Source organism: Aquarana catesbeiana, linkage group LG03, assembly GCF_042186555.1.
Source record: "Aquarana catesbeiana isolate 2022-GZ linkage group LG03, ASM4218655v1, whole genome shotgun sequence".
Classification (NCBI taxonomy): Eukaryota; Metazoa; Chordata; class Amphibia; order Anura; family Ranidae; genus Aquarana; species Aquarana catesbeiana.
In genome coordinates, this window is record NC_133326.1 from 60,062,706 (window position 1) to 60,081,891 (window position 19,186).

The window sequence follows — 19,186 nt, forward strand, 5'->3', positions numbered from 1 at the left end:
TGTGTTTATGCATCTAGAGCCACCAGGTTCTGAGTGCAGGCAGTTTATGTAAGTGTATGGGGGACACAGACACAGCCGCTCGTCCCAATCGCATTGAAACGCATTCAACGCATTGAAAAAGCACATCCAAACAGATAGGCCTCATCCACTTGGGCATTGAGGCCCGTAGTTCATGAATGGGCCCTGTGTTTATGCATCTAGAGCCACCAGGTTCTGAGTGCAGGCAGTTTATGTAAGTGTATGGGGGACACAGACACAGCCGCTCGTCCCAATCTGGCATGCTGTCTGGGTTCAGGGTCCAGCATGTCTGTCAAAATAGGACAAGCTGTGTCCATGCAGCTGTTGTGTCCCCCATACACTTACATTGGCTGCCTGTATGCAGAACCTGGTGGCTCCAGACACATAAACAAAAGGCCAATTCATAGGCCTCAGTGCCCTTGTGACTAGCGCCATAAAAAAACACTTGTTAACTCAGGTCAATGCACCTAACGCCACAAATTGGACAATAGTGGTTTGCTACCTAAGGTCTGAAAATAGGAAACCCAAGCCACATCCCAAAATATTGGAGAAAAAATGGAAAAGTGTGCCCCAGGGATTGTACGGGTAAGGGATAAGACCAAGTAGAGAAGTAAGAGAAGTAAGAAACAGATATGAAAAATATTACAAAATTTTATTATACAAACATATTGCACATAAAATCTTAGTTATAAAAAGAAGACAGATGTGGTCATGCTATAACATATATACAGCTGGTATCTGAATCATACAAAAGGTCTCACAGTGAGAGGCCAAGGACAATCATGTGAATTTCAGGAAACCCAAAATGTTTCGGAATAAATTGTTGCATTCCTTCTTCAGGGGTAATTAAGGATAAGCTGTATTATCTAGCGTAAGAATAGATAAGTGAAATTATTTACGCGGCATTACAGACAAATTGACCATACACGCATATTAAGGACCACTTTCAAGCAAGATCCGCGTCACCCCACAGTCCCCAGCATCCATACCAGTACCAAGCCATATTTAGGGTAGTTTAATATCTATTTGATTCATTCCATTGCAATGCAAAGCAAGGAAAATGAGGAGGTGTTGTTTGCCACAGGTAGGGATGGGGAAAGGGGAGGAGGGGAAGGGAGAAAGGACAGGGAGGAAAGGGGGTGATGCAGGGAGCGCAATTAATGGCAAAAGAGTCCACAAGGATCGGATAATGCCACAAGGAGATCCCCTAAACATAAAGAGAGTATATAACATAAATGTGCGGGGAAGAGGTTAAGGAATAACTCTCAAAATGTAGAAACACTCAAAATAGGTATATAATAATGGGACACTCCTTATGTGTAGGCTCCCAGGGTATATATACAATCATGGAGGTAAAATGAATTGTAAGAATGAGCCACCAATGATGCAAAGGTAAAGGTAAATTGGACAACACTAAATGGGTTTATGTGTTTAAGTCAAGCTGGGTAGAAATTAGGTAGTCAAAGACTAAATATTCCCAACAGTATATATCATAAAACAACAAGTGGTAACTTATTTTGAACAACAAATGGTGATAGATCCTCCTTGCAATGATGTGGAGTCCAGGCGTGTAACAGACTGACATCCTACAAGGGTATACTGTATATGAGAGAGTGGGATGTGAAGTTCACACCCATCAACGCCACCCATAACGCCACAAAATAATGCATCCGCATAGATTCAAATGGGCCCTAAGATATATTCAGAGGGTGCGGGCAGTCACAGTTTAGGGTGTATGCGAGACCCCATGGGGGTCAAAGGGTATCTAAGGGGAAATGGTGTGATATAGGGGAGAAATGGTGATGGGGGGGATATATTGTGAAATGGGTGGGTGATAGGGGGGACATGGAGGAGGGGGGGTGTAGTGTGATATAGGGGAAGAATGCTGATGGGAAGGGGCATGTTGTGATATGGGGGACAGAATGGTGATGGACAAGCGACATGGAAGGGGGATAATGGTGATGGGGGGGGGGATGTGTTGTGATATGGGAGGGACAGTGATGGGTGGCAGAGGGTAAAAGGGGGTCATAGTGTGATATAGGGGATAAATGGGAGACTGGTGATAGGGGGAGGACTCAGAAGGGGGGTAATGGTGATGGGGGGGACATGTTGTGATATGGGAAGGATAGTAATGGATGACGGAGGGTAACAGGGGGTCATGATGTGATATAGGGGAGAAATGGTGATGGGGGGGTGGTGATGAGGGGACATGGAAGGGGAAGAGTGGTGATGGGAGGACATGGAAGGGGGGGATTGTGATGGGGGGAGGACATGGAAGGGCGGCAGAATGGTGATGGGGGGGACATGGAGGGGGGATAATGATGGGGGGTACAGGGACAGCGGTAAAGGTGGTGGGGGACATGGAAGGTGGAAATGGTGATGGGGGCATGGAAGGGGGGAATGGTGATGGGGAGTATGGAAGGGGGGAATGGTGATGGGGAGTACGGAAGGGGGGGGAGGTGATGGGGAGTATGGAAGGGGGGAATGGTGATGGGGGCATGGAAGGGGGGAATGGTGATGGGGAGTATGGAAGGGGGGGGGAGGTGATGGGGAGTATGGAAGGGGGGAATGGTGATGGGGGCATGGAAGGGGGGAATGGTGATTGGGGGTGTGGAAGGGGGGGGAAAGGTGATGGGGAGTATGGAAGGGGGGAATGGTGATGGGGAGTATGGAAGGGGGGGGGGGGAATGGTGATGGGGGCATGGAAGGGGGGAATGGTGATGGGGAGTATGGAAGGGGGGGGAAAGGTGATGGGGAGTATGGAAGGGGGGAATGGTGATGTGGAGTATGGAAGGGGGGGGGGGTGATGGGGAGTATGGAAGGGGGGAATGGTGATGTGGAGTATGGAAGGGGGGGGTGATGGGGAGTATGGAAGGGGGGAATGGTGATGGGGAGTATGGAAGGGGGGGGAGGTGATGGGGAGTATGGAAGGGGGGAATGGTGATGGGGAGTATGGAAGGGGGAGGATGATGGGGAGTATGGAAGGGGGGAATGGTGATGGGGAGTATGGAAGGGGGGGGTGATGGGGAGTATGGAAGGGGGGAATGGTGATGGGGAGTATGGAAGGGGGGGGAGGTGATGGGGAGTATGGAAGGGGGGAATGGTGATGGGGAGTATGGAAGGGGGAGGATGATGGGGAGTATGGAAGGGGGGAATGGTGATGGGGAGTATGGAAGGGGGGGGGTGATGGGGAGAATGGAAGGGGGGGGGTGATGGGGAGTATGGAAGGGGGGGGGGAGATGATGGGGAGTATGGAAGGAGGGAATGGTGATGGGGAGTATGGAAGGGGGGGGGGGAAAGGTGATGGAGAGTATGGAAGGGGGGAATGGTGATGGGGGGAGCATTAAAGGGGGGAATAGTGGTGGGAAGTACATGGAAGGGGGGAATGGTGATGGGAAGTACATGGAGGGGGGGATGGTGAAGGGAGGGACAAGGAAGGGGGATGGTGATGGGGTTATTCTTTAATATCAGTATATTAGAGAGATGGGATGTATAGGTGTATATGGGATGTGTTGGGGTATATGGATGTATATTGGAGGTATAGCCTGGAGTTTGCATGTTCTCCCTGTGCCTGCGTGAGTTTCCTCCGGGTACTCTGGTTTCCTCCCACACTCCAAAGACATGCTGGTAGGTTAATTGGATCCTGTCTAAATTGTCCCTAATATGTATGAATGTGAGTTGGGGACCTTAGATTGTAAGGGTAGTGACTGATGTGAATGTACAATGTATATGTTAAGCGCTGCGTAAATTGACGGCGCTATATATAAGTACCTGAAATAAATCAATAAATAGGTGTATATTGGATATAGATGCGTATATGGGATATATTGGTGTATATGGGAGATATTGGGATATATGGGATGTATAGGTGTATATGGGGTATATTGCTGTATAGTTGTGGATGTATATTGGGGCTATTGGTGTATATAGGATATATAGATGTATATGGGATGTATTGGTGTATATAGGATATATAGATGTATATGGGATGTATTGGAGTATATAGGATATATAGATGTATATTGGAGTATATAGGATATGCAGAGTTATATATTGGAGTATATAGGATATATAGATGTATATGGGATGTATTGGTGTATATAGGATATATAGATGTATTGGAGTATATAGGAGATATAGATGTATATGGGATGTATTGGTGTATATAGGATATATAGATGTATTGGAGTATATAGGAGATATAGATGTATATGGGATGTATTGGTGTATATAGGATATATAGATGTATTGGCGTATATAGGATATATTGGAGTATATAGGATATATAGATGTATATTGGAGTATATAGGATATATAGATGTATATTGGTGTATATAGGACATATAGATGTATATGGGATGTATTGGAGTATATAGGATATATAGATGTATATTGGAGTATATAGGATATATAGATGTATTGGAGTATATAGGATATATAGATGTATATTGGAGTATATAGGATATATAGATGTATTGGAGTATATAGGATATATAGATGTATATTTGTTTATATAGGACATATAGATGTATATGGGATGTATTGGAGTATATAGGATATATAGATGTATATTGGAGTTAGTATATAGGATATATAGATGTATACAGGTGACGGTCCCCGGGATAAGGTGATCCATCCCGCGGTCGCACACATAAGGCACGGTTCGGACCCGGAAGTCAGGTCACCTGCGGTACCCGGATCTCTCCTCCCCCCTCCCCGGTACCTGAGCGGTCCAGCCGGGATTTCCAGGGGGAACCATTATAGGCGGACACCCGGCCTCTCTCCTTCACACACATAGCGGACATGGCTGCGTCCACTCCCGGTAGAAGCGGCCCCCGGGCTCCCCCTCTTCTGTCCCCGGGCAGCCCCACTCGCATGTCCCGGCTGCAGGAGAAGGATGAATTGCGGCACCTCAATGACCGGCTGGCCGCTTACATCGAGCGGGTCCGGTCCCTGGAGGCGGACAAGTCGGTGCTGAGGTTACAGTTGGAGGAGAGGGAGGAGGTGAGCTCCCGGGAGGTGACGAACCTCAGGCTGCTCTATGAGACTGAACTGGCCGATGCCCGCAAACTGCTGGACCTCACCGCCAACGAGAAGGCCCGACTGCAGGTGGAGCTCGGGAAGACCCGGGAGGAGCACCGACAATTACAGGCCCGGTCAGTGCGGGGATGAGGGGGGTAATGGATCTATGGGGAAGAGGAGGATGGATGGGGGGGGGGGGGTCTGGATCATTGGGAGATGAGGACTGTCATGTTTGTGGGGGAATTAGGTCATGGGGGGGGGGGTGGGGGGTGTTCTGGATCATGGGGGGGGGGGTGGGGGGTGTTCTGGATCATGTGGGGTGGGGGCTGGGTCACTGGTAGGGGTGACAAGTAGAGTTAGGCGAGCAGTTCGGGCCGAGCAGAAATTTGTCCCTAACATAGAGTGACCAGACGTCCCCGGGGACAGTCCCCGGACTGAGGACACTGTCCCCGGACCATGTCTGTCCCCGGATTGGATTTGAACAGGTGCCCGGGCAATTTCTAAGACAGTCACAGCCAGGGTGGATTCAATTTAAATCACTAGTAAAAAGTCTTGATTTAAATCATAATTTTTAAAAAGCAACAGTCATCTCTGTCCCCCAGTGGCTCCTCCTCTGACCCGCTGTTGACTCACCGACAGTCCTATTCGCTTTATCACCTTCCCGCCGAGCGTACGTGGATGTGCATACTCGGCTTTCCGGGGTTATACCGGGATGATGCCCACAGCTGCAGACATCATCCCGGTACCATTTTTTACAACGGGCGATCGGCTTTCCGGGTATAACAACCAATGCGGCTAAAAGCCGCTCGGCTGTTATACCGGAGCAGCGGGAGGGGATGTTCTCCCTCCCGCCGCTCTTATCAGGCCTCCTGTTCCTTCGGGAGGCCCGATGACCAATCGGCAGCTGGGGCCGGGCTTGAACGAAGCTGTGGGTGTGAGCCTTCTAATTGTAAACGCGGAAGCGACGTCATGACGTCACTTCCCATTTACTCAGCTGCCAATGGCGCCGATTTTTAAAAAAAAATACACTATTCAGAATCGCTGTTTTCGGCGATCTGAATACATTGAGGTGCAAAGGAGGGATCAGGGGGTCTAGACCTCTGATCCCTCCATAAAGAGTACCTGTCACCACCTATTACTGTCACAAGGGATGTTTACATTCCTTGTGACAGCAATATAAGTCATCAAAATTATTATTTTTTTTTTTTTTTAGCACAATTTATAAATATCAAAATAAATAAGAAAAAAAAAATACATTTTAAAGCGCCCCCGTCCCCGCGAGCTCGCGCAGCAAAGAAAACACATACGGAAGTCGCGCCCGCATATGTAAACGGTGTTCAAATCACACATATGAGATATCGCCGCAATCGTCAGAGCGAGAGCAATAATTCTAGCACTAGACCTCCTCTGTAACTCTAACCTGGTAACCGTAAAAAATTTTTAAAGCGTTGCCTATGGAAATTTTTAGGTACCGTAGTTTGTCGCCATTCCACGAGTGCGTGCAATTATAAAGCATGACATGTTTGGTATCTATTTACTCGGCGTAACATCATCTTTCACATTATAGAAAAAAATTGGGGTAACTTTACTGTTTGTTTTTTTTAATTCATGAAAGTGTCCCTTGTCCCATAAATTTGCGTTTAAAACACTGCTGCACAAATACCGTGTGACATAAAATATTGCAACAATCGCCATTTTATTCTCTAGATTCTCTGCTAAAAATATATATATATCTATATCTATATCTATATCTCTATCTCATTTTAACTTGAAAACGCCAAATTTCAAACATAGGCTTAGTCATGAAAGGGTTATTGGGACGGCTGGTAAACAAGGTGAGGGACGTGGCGGCAGCGGGTGAGTGGATGCCCGCTAACAGGCGCTGCCATGATGGATCTGAAATGACAGGTTCTCTTTAAATGTAAGGACTTATTCTTGCTGGTAGTTAGAATCTTTAATATTTGCAAATAAAATGAAGGTTTCCTATTTAGAATAATAAGCTGTCAGGTTAGTAGAACAACAATATCAGAACAAGATTCAATCATACAGTTTGTAGTGTACATAGATTTGCAAAACAATGAGATAAAGGAATATTCCTGAAATTTTGTTTTATCTCCTGGTTACTATGAAATTGTGTGAATGCGTCAGTGCAGTGCATGTTATCTCAGCTTGCAGAGCTTGGATTCATTGAATGAGTTTACCAAAAATGTAAATATTGCAGAACATACAGCCTCATGTTACATAACTAAGCTCCATTTCATGCTGAATAAACTAAATTTATTAATGTATCTTAAATAGAAAACTATCTTTAGATAGATGTTTACTCCAAAAGCATTTTATTTCAAATACATTTGATAAAAATAAAAAAAAACTCTGATTTAAATGAAATAAAAATAAAAAAAAATCAGGTTTTTGTTTTTATTGCATTGATTTTTGCCCACCCTGATCAGTGCAGAATGATAAATACATTTTAAAAAAATCTGAATTTCACACCCCTACTCCGCCGCTCCTACTAGCTTGGGGGGGTATTTTTTCCATTATCTGTGCCCCTTTCTGGTCAGAGCAGAGGGACTATTTCTTCACTTTCGGGCACATACCTATTCCGCTCCTGCTCCGAATGTTCTTCTGCCTTGGCTCAAGTCCCCGGCCAGCCGCCTGCCTATCTCCTTGCCTTCCCTAGTGGAGTGATCCTCTTCCGCTCCTCACCCAGTAGTAGGCGGGGCTCGGAGAGTGAGACTTGAGAGGCTGTTAGGTGGGTGGCGAAGGGCAGAGAGGCAGCTGAGCTCAGCTGACGGTGTCCAGCAGCAGGAGCAGAGGGGAGGCTCATCCGATCGTGGGGTTGCCAGTGCCTTCAAGGCTTTAACACAGGTGTGCTTTGGGGGGGGGGGGCTAGGTCATTGGTAGGAGGATATTGTCAGGGGAGGATTGGGTCATTATTGTGGAGTAGGGGGGCTGTGTCATTAGGGGGGGGATTGAGGGAGTGGGTCCTGGGGGGTGGGGGGGGGGAGACAGGTCAATGGTGAGACTACCCTTTATTTAGACCCAATCCTTTTGGGCTCATTAGCGTTGTTCTCTGATAAGTGATCTGCTTTCAATTCACTCTTCAGAAAACATTTGACAGGTGGTGAGGAGGCAATGAAAATCATTATTGGTGGACACGTAACATAACTTATACAATTCCTGCTCAATCTTAAAGGTAAATCTGCTTTGAGTTGATAACAAGGCCAGATTTATCCTGTCTGTTGTGGTGTGCATTTAAAAAATGTCGAAGGCAGGATGGGGGGGGGGGGGGGGTAGAGGATGCAAGGTCAACTGAGCAGTGTATTTGAGCCTGTAGGACAGTGTACAGGGGTGAGCAGGGCAGAGGATGAGGGATCAGCAGTAGAGTGGAAAAAGTCAATAGGGAGGTGTACAGGCAGTCAATAGGGCAGAGGAGGGGTCAGTAGAACAGATGACAGGTCAGCAGGATTGAAAACGGGTGTTATCGGGGCAAAAGATGTGGGTCAGCAAGGCAGAGGACAGTGGTCAGAAGGGTGGTGTGCAGGAAACAGGACAGGGGTCAGTAGGGCAGTATTCAGGGGTCAGCAGTGAAAAGGACAGGTTTACCGGTGGCAGAGAACTCTGCTGAGCGCCTCCTTCCATCCTCACACTGCACACAGTCTGGGCACTCAGGCAATCTATTACCCCACACACAGAACATGGCTGAAATCGGATTCCCTTACAGACACAGGCTCGATCCGCACAGTGTGTAGCTGGCTACTGAAGCTGCAATGCCATTCCGATCTGGGAATTGCACAGGTCAGAACTGCAACATAGCAGCTAGCTTTACACTGTGTAGATTGAGGCTGTGCCTGTAAGTCAGTGAAGACGAACCTTGGCACCTCAGATGTTTTGAAACTACATTTCCCATTATGCTTATTTACACTGCAGAGTGCATAATGAGCAATGTAGTTCCAAAACATCTGGGGTGCCAAGGTTCGTCATCACCTGCTGTAAAAGAGTCCAATCTCAGCTGTGTGAGGAGGTCTGTTTAGTGCCCCCCTCCCAAAAGTGTGAGCATTCTGTCTCAGCATAAATCCCTCCCAGTCAAAAAAACCTAAAACTTTGCACTAATCAACACACTCACTCGCCCCCTAAGCATAAATCCTGCCTGCAAACCAAAATTCTCCCCAAACAAAAATGCATGTGTTTCCCCTACCCCCAGTTGAAATCCTCCCTCCCAGCACAAGTCTTTACTCCCCAATCCCACCTCCCAGCTCAAATCTCACCCCAATTCCCCCTCCTAGGGCAAATCTCCCCTACTCCAAAAAATCACCCGCCCAGCACACATCCTCTTTCTTCACTAATTCTTTCCCCCAAAACCCCCCTGCCAGCACAAACCCTCCCAATCTTCCCTCCTAGTTCAAATCCCTCCTGTTAGCACAAATCAACCCCTTCCCAATCCCTCCTCCTAGCACAAATCCCCCATTCCCTTCTGATAGCACAAATTACCCACCCCCTCCTGGCACAAGTCCGCACCCCAACCCCCTCCCGGCACAAATCTTCTTTCCCCATTCCCCTTCCTAGGAGAAATTTTCCCAAATTCCTCCTAGCACAACCCCATTCAATTTACCCTTCCAAGTAGGCATGGGCTCAGGCGTTATGGGATCCTAGTCCCAACCCACCTGTCCCATCCCACCAGGAAGCTGACACTGCACACCGCTAATCACAGGCAATGAGACGTTTCCCGGTCCACAGCTACACAGACTGGGAAATGTCTCATTGCCTGTGATTAGCGGTGTGCAGTGTCCGCTTCTTCGCGGGATCAGTTGGGTTGGGACTAGGATCCCGGACATGCCTGAGCCCATCTCTACTCCCAAGCACAAATTCTTCATTCCCACCCCAAATCCCTCCCCATTCCCATTATACTTCCCAGCACAGATAGTCGCCTCCCTATTAATGCAATTGAAACAATATTACATGCATTAAGATAATATTTCAATAAAAATATAAAGTAAATTTTTTTTTTTTTGTAACTTTTTATTGCCATTTCAAACACAAATACAAAAAGAACAGAAACATAGTCAGGCATTTTAGCTTTTACAGAAAGAGGGGGAAAAAAAGGGAACAATTCAAACAAACAACAAATATGTAATTTAAATTATTATCTCTGCTTATAGAGCATTTTTTTTATTTTTACCAAAACAGCAAAAATGAAAGGAATAGGGAAAGGAGGACAAAAAAAAGGGGGGGGGGGGCGCTGATAAATGCCAATGCACTGCGTTCAATTCCAGGCCTGGGATTAGTAATTAATAGAATATTGAACTTCTATTGCACCATATCTATCCAAATATCATATATTATATCATCTGACAACTTTATGTCATTAGAATATGATAATATTAGGGATCTAATATTGTATTATAATATAACGAAGTCGTTTTAAAATCAAACCAACATGCCCATATCTTTAAATGTTTGTCAACCATGCCCTTGGTATTGTACCTAAATTCTTCTTTATAACATATCCATCATCTATTTTTTGTAACCATTGAGCTAAGTTCAGTGTAGACTTTTGCTTCTAGTACATAGGTATTAAGGATTTTGCCACATTTAACAAATGCGGGGTTATTGAGTTTTTCTTATATCTAGATGTTGATTGTGAAATAGACTAACCCAAGAATCAAACTGGATTATATCTTTTTGTATTATAGACGCCATATTAATAACTGTCTGCCAATATTTTTGAATAAAATGGCAGAACCACTAGATATGACCATGAGTAGCACGGCCTCCACAGTCTCTCCAGCATAGAGGAGAATTAGAAGAGAACGTCAAATGCAACTTTAACAGGTGTACAGTACCACCTAACAAGCAATTTATAGTTAATTTCCTCTATTCTGGAAGAAAGCGAGGTAATGTGAGAAAGTATCAGAATCTTATCTCTTTGTATATTATCAAGACTGGATTGTAGGTCCGCTGGACATCCAGACTCTTGAAAAGACAGCAAAGCTTTATAAAATTGCGATATACAATGCTGGGGAGAATCTGCCTGTCTAAATATTGCCTCTAATTTAGTTATTTGTTTAATGATCGAATAGGTTGTGGTAAACTTCCTACCAAATGGGATAACTGAGTATATCGCTAGATATCCGTTTACCTATATCTTGTTGGACCACATATTAATCGCATAGATTTCACTTTAGAGTTTTCGGTCACATGGTGAAGTTGGGGTTTGTCCTCTAAAAACCATGGCCTAAACTCTTTATCTAAGGAACCAAGCAAAAAATAGGAATGGTGTAATGAGGGCAACAAAGGGGAATTATATTTCACAGAATATTGGGAGTGCAACGAGTCCTATATAGCCAAGGTGGATACCGTCAGGGCCGTTAGGCCTGATTCACACCTATGCATTTTTAGTACTTTTTGCATTTTGCAGATTTGCACTACAGTCCATTTACCATGGTTTCCTATGGAGCACGTTCTGTAGTGCAAATCTGCAAAATGCAAAAAGCACTAAAAATGCATAGGTGTGAATCAGGCCTTACTGAAGGTGCTAAGGTTCTATATTTACGTGGATGCCATACAATAGCCAATAGGTCAGTTTCTGCCATAGTATGGTCCATCAGTACCCACAACCTGGAATCCCCTGCATATTTCCAATCTGATATTCAGGTTAAGATTATTGCTTGGTAATCCAGCTTAAAATTAGGAAGAGCTAAACCTCCGGCTCCTTTAGTGCGATACAGTACATCCCAGGAGATTCTAGAACGCTGTCCTTTCCATATAAAATGGGAAACCAAGGATTGATGGGTAGAAAAAAAAAACCAGAAGTGACTCCAAATGGAATCATTTGAAACATGAATAAGATACGTGGTAGGATATTCATTTTAACTGTGTTTATTTTCCCCCAACCAAGTATGAAAAATATAAGTCCATTTACGTAGATTAGATTTAATTTCATTTAGGAGAGGAAGATAATTCTATTGAAACATGTCTGACAAGCGGGTTTATTAGGTAACTACTGCATGGATTTTGTTCACTAATCACAATAATATATTTGAGTTAAGATACAGTATTTACGTTTTATTTTTATTTGAGATTTTTATTGAAATATTATTTCACTACATGTAATATTGTTTAAATTGCATTAATAAGGAGAGCACAGCGCAGAATTATATTTTGGTCTAATTGTTTGTATTCAGCACATATTATGGGAATGTGAACAGTGTCAGCAGCTGGCTATTTTCTCTTCTTGTATTTACATGGTAGCTCGCAAGATATTTTCATTTATTACAGATAGTTGCCTTCTCCACAAACTGTGTGTGTGTACAGTCCAATGCGATCTTAGAGCGATCCTGTCTCGTGCTGTATGGAAGAGCGCTGTTCTGACATAAGAGGAGAGCACAGCGCACCTCCTCCTGGCTCTTTTTTTTTGCCACTTCTCTTATCACTGTTCCAGGATGCCGTCCCTCTGTCCTGGCCCTGAATGGGGGGAATTGGGTTGGAGCAGCCCACCCCAGAACCCACAGAGCACACAGAAGGTTTTTTTACCATCATGCATAGAATGCATGAAGGTAAAAAACCTTGTGCATTTACAACCACTTTAAGTGCTCATTCACACTGTGTGGTTAGGTGTGTGTGTGTGTGTGTGTGTGTGTTTGTTTTTTTTTTTTTCTACACTGCATCACTGCAATGAAACTTAGAAAACAGTTGTTGCTTCTGTGTCTCTGATCACACCATGCTACTAATGTGATGTGCACTATGGGAAAACGCAGCATGTCAACATTGGCACAAGGTCCATCTTTTTCAAAAGTGAAGGTTCCTTATGATCCTCTAGTACAAAATCATAGGCTTCCATAGGTGCCAAAAGAAGATGAACTTTTTGCACCATTTTTTTTTTTTTTTCTCATCCATGTATTTGAGAGTCTCCTCATGTGTTTGTGATGACCAATCCTCTTCAAGAGCCAAGTTCAAAAAGCCAAACGAATGGTTTGTGGTCTTTCCTTGCACTTGTTGTTTCTTCCTTCCTTTATTGTACACTAATAATACTTCCTTTTTTTTTTTTTTTTTTTTTTTTTTTTTAACCTCTTGAAACACAAAACCCTGAATATTTGTGTTAATTTATAGTATAATAAGATAACCTGTGCACATTGTGTTACAGAAATGCAAAGAAAGAATCCGATTTGGGTCTTGCTCAGAACCAGCTGAGAGATGCAGAAGCTAAGCTGAATTCAAGAGAAGCGGAGCTTGCCACTGCTCGGAGTAATAAAAGAGGTTTGGAAGAGCAGCTCGAAGACCTGAAGGCACAGATATCTGAGGTACGAGGTTTCCTATTCTCCTTTCCTTCTGCTGTCAGATATAGTTCTAAAGTTTTTGTGAAAACAAAGCTTTAAGTGGTTGTAAAGGACATTATTTTTTTTTTTATATATTTATTTGTTTTAAATAACCTGTCTGTACTTACCTGTCTCTGCAGTGGTTTTGCACAGAGCGGCCCCGATCCTCCTCTTTTCAGGTCCCCAGCCGGCACTCCTGTCTCCACCTCTATTGCTGGTGCTCCCAATAGGAAACAGATTTTCATGGAGGCACCCGTGCGGGCTCACTCCTGAGTTCTGCTGCTGTGTCCATTGCCCCATACTGCGGGACTTGGCCCCAAGCCCCCCGTCACTGCATTTTAATTGGCAGCAGCGGGAGAGCTGCCCAATGTGAGGAGGGAGACGGCAGCAAGGGCCGCTGTTCTCGTGCACAACGCTGGATCAGATCGGCCTTAGATAAGTATTGGGGGGGGGGGGGGGTCCTGCAGCAGAGAAAGGGTTTTTTTTTTTTTTTTTTTTTTTTTCCTTCAGGCATTAAATGCATTAACCACTTGCCTACTGGGCACTTTCACTCCCTTCCTGCCCAGGCCAATTTTCAGCTTTCAGAGCTGTCACACTTTGAATGAACACTGCAACACTGTACTCATATCAAATTTTTATCTACACAAATAGAGCTTTCTTTTGGCGGTGTTTAATCACCACTGGGGTTTTAATTTTTTGCTAAACAAAGGAGAAAAAAAAATTAAAACAAAAAAAGTTTTTTCATAGTTTGTTATAAAATTTTGCAAACGTAAATTTTCTCCTTCCCTGATGAAGCTGCACTGATAATCAGGACACTAATAATCGGTGCCCTGATTATCAGTGTAGATGTCCCTTTAACAGAAGCTCGTTATCGGCTCTCCACTCCGAAAGAAATGCCGATAACTGGCTTGTGTTTACATCATGATCAACTGTGGACACAGCTGATCGCATAGTAAAAGGCCACTGTGATTGGGGTAATGGGCCAATCTGTGATCAGCTGGGTCCTAAGGAGGCAACAATCGCAGAGCGCTTCATCACGGCTGGATGTCCATGGACGCCCTCCTGGCAAAGTAATCCCACCTTGTAGCTGTCTTTCAGCTATAGCGTGGGTGAAAACTGATTAAGGTAAAAAACCTTGTGCTTTAGAACCACTTTTATGTTCATAATATCATAGGACACGCTAAATGGCTTTCAGACTTTCGTAGAGGGAAAGGCAACATTCTAGGTAGGGTGCCCCTTTTTCCATACTTTAACCACTTGTTGACCGCCCTATAGACGTTTTACTGCTACGGGGCAGCAGCTGTGTGCAGGATCATGTACATATACGTGATTCTGCATTTGTGCCTTAAGGGGCCAATCTGCACTCGATGCCCTCTGGCACCCGTCAATCTTCAGTAAAAAACACAAAATGGGGATCTGCCAATATAAACAAGGCACATGTATATTATGATCATGTATACTAGCCTTTCTGATGGCCCATGTCTTCAAAAGCTGCCACTTTGCTGCTCGCTGTGGGTATTCCTCACTCCCGATTGTGTGAATGTCTGTCTGCTTTTCCCTTATTTATTTTTTTTATTTTTTTATTTTTTTTACATCTGTTTATATATTACAGCTTGAATCTTCATTGAGGGACACAACAAAACAACTGCATGATGAAATGCTTTGGAGAGTGGACCTGGAGAATAAAATGCAAACCCTCAAGGAGCAGTTGGATTTTGAAAAAAACGTACACAGTCAGGTACATTACAAACTGGCAACAAATTGAAAAGTTAAAAACCTATTTTTGACAAAGCGTGGTCATACTTTGCATCTTTTAGATATGATGCAGCAGGTTGTAACCTGACTGGGGCTCATTCTCTATATTTGAAGAACGCCAGTCACTAGTAGGGCACATAGAAAAAACAGTTGATTTCCGTAGTTTACTCTTGGCCTTTGTTGCTTTGCCTAAATTTATTTGCGACCTAGTTAAAAAATGATGGAGAGTTGGTTAACCTTAAAGAGGTGCTCTGCCCCACTCCCACCGGGGGTGGGGGGTGGGGTGTTAGTGGGGCAGAGCACCTCTTTAAGTTAACATAATATAGCTGCTGACTTATAATATTAGGACAATTACCTGTCCTGGATTCCAGCGATGGCACCCCAGCCGATGCTTCCTTCGACTGTCGGGTGCTGCTGCCGCCATTGCTGATAAGGCTTCACCGCCGGGTCCCTACTGCATATGCGCGAAGCGCGCTGCGCTCTTACTGACACCGCAGCAGGGGAGGGAGGAGGGGGCTGGACTGTCGGGGGCTGCTGCCGCCATTGCCAGTAAAGCTTCATCGCTGGGTCCCTACTGTACATGCGTGCTGCGCTCTTACTGGCCCAGCAGCAGGGGAGGGAGGAGGAGGGGGCGGATTTTTGACGTACCTCGCCGCTGCGAGGTCCGATGGAAGTAGGGACAGGGTACCACTTTTGGGTGGAACTACACTTTTAAATTCAGTTACAATCTACCTCATGTTTACCATGCCTTTTTGAGCTGTGATAAAAAGCAGACGTGCTGCGTTTGTTTTGTTTTTATTTGTAGCGCACAAGAAGGAAGCTCATGTCATTGCAGCGCAGCACAATGCACTGCACTGCTTCGCGGTGACATGAATGGTCATTTTGTGCACGTTAAATAAAGGTAACAAAAAGGATCTGTGGTAAAACACACATTACACTTCCTCACTGCAGCCCAAAACTAAGTTGTCTGCATGTTAAAACGGAACATCTTAGCATGTGAGCGGTGTGAATGAACCCTTATAGTGGTCTGGGGTACAGAAGATGGTGTACTCTGCAAGAGTTCTCTTACCTGGCCTGCAGATATTTGTGATCACTGATTAAACCCCATTTTGTAAGTAGTAGTTTCTCCATAGCACTTTCCATCCAAGAAAGAACCATTTCTTGTGCAATAAGTCTTAATGCCACAAGATTTGAGACTAATACCCTGTACACACTGTCGGACTTTCCGACGGAAACTGTGCGATTGGAGCTTGTTGTTGGAAATTCCGACCGTGTGTAGGCTCCATCGGACAGTTTCGATCTGAATTTCCGACAAAGGGTAGAAAATTTTCCGACAACAAAGTCCGATGTCGGAAATTCCCATCGTGTGTACACAAAATTCCGAGGCACAAAGTGACAAGCATGCTCAGAATCAGGAGAAGAGCCGCACTGGCTATTGAACTTCATTTTTCTGGGCTCATCGGACGTCACCCCGTTCTTGACGTTCGGAAATTCCGACCACCTCTGTGTGACCGTGTGTATGCAAGACAAGTTTGAGCCAATATCCGTCGGAAAAAATCCGATGGATTTTGTTGTCAGAATGTCAGATTGTGTGTACAGGGCATTACAGCTGCAGTGGTCTCCATGATAACACAGATCTCTACTCTTCTGTTACAGGTGAGATGTTGGTTACTAGCAGCTTGTTTTAACAGGTTAAAAAAATGTATTCTCTATGTAGAGGCGGTATTATAGAGAATTTCTAAAAAGATTCCATTGAGATACATTGCACGCTGTCCAGGCATACACTTATTTACTTAATAATATGAAATATATGTTCTTGTATTTTACAGGAGCTGCATGAGATGAAGACGCGGCATGATACCAAGATTGTAGAAATAGATTCTGGTCGACGGATAGAATTTGAGAGCAAGTTGGCTGAGGCCCTTCAAGAGCTCAGACAAGACCATGAGCAGCAGATCAAGGAGTACAAGGACCAGCTGGAGAAAACATTCAGTGCCAAGGTGATTTTGCTGCTTGTAATATGGCTATGCTATTAGTATTTAGGTCAGTGTTTCTCAACCGGGGTTCCGCGGCGATCTACCTGTCAATCACACACAGCTGACGGGTAGATCGGGTCTCCTTTAACACAGGCAGAGTAGCGCAGGAAGCGTCTGTAATAAGTTCTCTTTCATATCACGCTGGCCCCTCCTTTCCTCCCGTCCACCCCTACAGCTTGTGACTTCACCTGGGATAGACGAGAAGAGAGGGGTCAACGGGGAGCAGCGCAATAGGAAAGAGAAGACTTATTCCAGCTGCTTCCCACGCTACTCTGCATTTAAAATGGCTACAACAGTGTGATGTGCCCTGTGATGTGCCCCATGCCCTGCGATGTGTGATATGCCCTATCATGTGCCCTGCGATGTGCACCATGCCCTGTCATGTGCCCCATGCCCTGCCGTGTGCCCTGTGATGTGCCAATACCCTGCTGTGTGCCTGTGATATGCTCTGCCGTGTGCCCCATGCCCTGCCATGTGCTGCTGTGAGCTCCATAATCTGCCCTGTGCCCTGATGTGAGCCCCATAATGTGCCCTATGTCCTGCTGTGTGCCCTATGATGTGCCCCATATCCTGCTGTGTGCCCCACGATGTTCCACATTTTCTGCTGTTTGGCCCATGATGTTCCCCATTTTCTGTTGTATGTCCCATGTTCTGCTGTGAGTCCAATAATGTGCCCTGTGTCCTGCTGTTTTGTCCCTTAATATGCCCTGTTGTGAGCCCTGTAATGTGGCACGTGCCTTGCTGTGTGTCCCTTGATGTGCCCCATGTTCTGTATTGTGCCCTGCTGTATGCACCTTGTGCCCCATGTCCTGCTTTGTGCCCTGCTGTGCCTTAATGTGCCCCATGCCCTGCTGTGTCCCTTGATGTGTCCCATGTTTTGCTGTGTGTCCCATGTTCTGCTGTGTGCCCCATGATCCCCATTTTCTACTGTGCACTCCATGTTCTGCTGTGTGTCCTTATTATGTTCCCCATGTTCTGTGTGCCCAATGCTCCGCTGTGAGTCCTGTAATGTTCCCTGTACTCTGCTGTATGCCCCATGATGTGCCCCATGTTCTGATGTGTGCCCCATATTGTGCCCTGCTGTCCCCCCTGTATTGTGTCCTGACCTCCTGTGCTCTGCCCTTCTGCCCCCTGTACACTGCTTATCTCCAGTTAAACCCAGAATTGAGCATCTGTGCAGAAAATAAAGCTGTAGATCTGAACATTATTTCAGGGGTTCCCTGAGATCTCAGACTTTTTGCCAGGGGTTCCCCGACGGTAAAAAGGTTGAGAAACACTGATTTAGGCTGACAAGGTGCCATGCTGGAACTCTTTTCAGTTGGGTAAATGTGTGAGAACCCCTTACTGTATTGAAGATTGACATTCTCTGGCTCATAGGCAAAGAGGTGGCTTTTCCACGTGTAACATTTCTTTCTTTCTTTCTTTCTTGTTCCTAAATGGAGGGGAAATCTCCTCCTAGAAGGTTTATACATTTTGTCAGTAGTCTGAACCACAGCACAGTGCACAGAAATGAGCATATTCCTTTGTAGAAAATGTGATCCTAGAAAAGGGGTGTCGCTTAGCGTTTGAAATGTGTGTCTGCAAGCTTCAGTTATAAAAAATCTGGCTATCTCTTGGAGTGGTCCCCCCAAACACCTCCCTTGATCCAGCACTGTGCCCATCTGCATCTCTTACCTCCTCTCTTCTTAGTCTTACACGAGACTCAGGCAGCAGCGGGAGCCATTGTTTCCAGCTGGTGTTGGCCAAATGCTGTTGGGGAGGGGGTATTGGCTGAGCCATGCTGTGTGCACCTATATACGCACACAGCCCACCTCAGGAGCATGCCTGTGTGCTCCCATGGCATACGACTTGCACATGCAGGGGAGGAGGAGCAGAGAGCGCCAGTGGGGGGATTCCAGAAGAAGAGGAACCACGTGGTGTGCAATACCATTGCACAGAGCAGGTAAGCATAACATGTTTATTAAAAAAAAATAGCTTTTACAACCACTTTAAAGGATATGTTCACCTTTTGTAATGTGTTACACCCATATTAAGGGTGTA

General features: G+C 45.2%; 1 protein-coding gene across 4 annotated transcripts in view; it reads left to right on the plus strand.

Moving 5' to 3' along the window:
• Positions 1 to 4,686: 4,686 nt before the first annotated feature.
• The window catches only part of LOC141131384 (lamin-B3-like), a 278,047-nt gene continuing 263,547 nt past the window's right edge, over positions 4,687 to 19,186 (plus strand). For 2 of the 4 annotated variants that reach the window (XM_073618580.1, XM_073618581.1), the window contains exons 1-4: positions 4,687 to 5,174; positions 13,184 to 13,340; positions 14,968 to 15,093; positions 16,940 to 17,110. In XM_073618580.1, the coding sequence (XP_073474681.1) occupies positions 4,822 to 5,174; positions 13,184 to 13,340; positions 14,968 to 15,093; positions 16,940 to 17,110 (807 nt within the window). In that variant the 5' untranslated portion in view covers positions 4,687 to 4,821. The remainder of the gene's footprint in view (positions 5,175 to 13,183; positions 13,341 to 14,967; positions 15,094 to 16,939; positions 17,111 to 19,186) is intronic. The other 2 variants (XM_073618578.1, XM_073618579.1) reach the window with 2 other exon arrangements.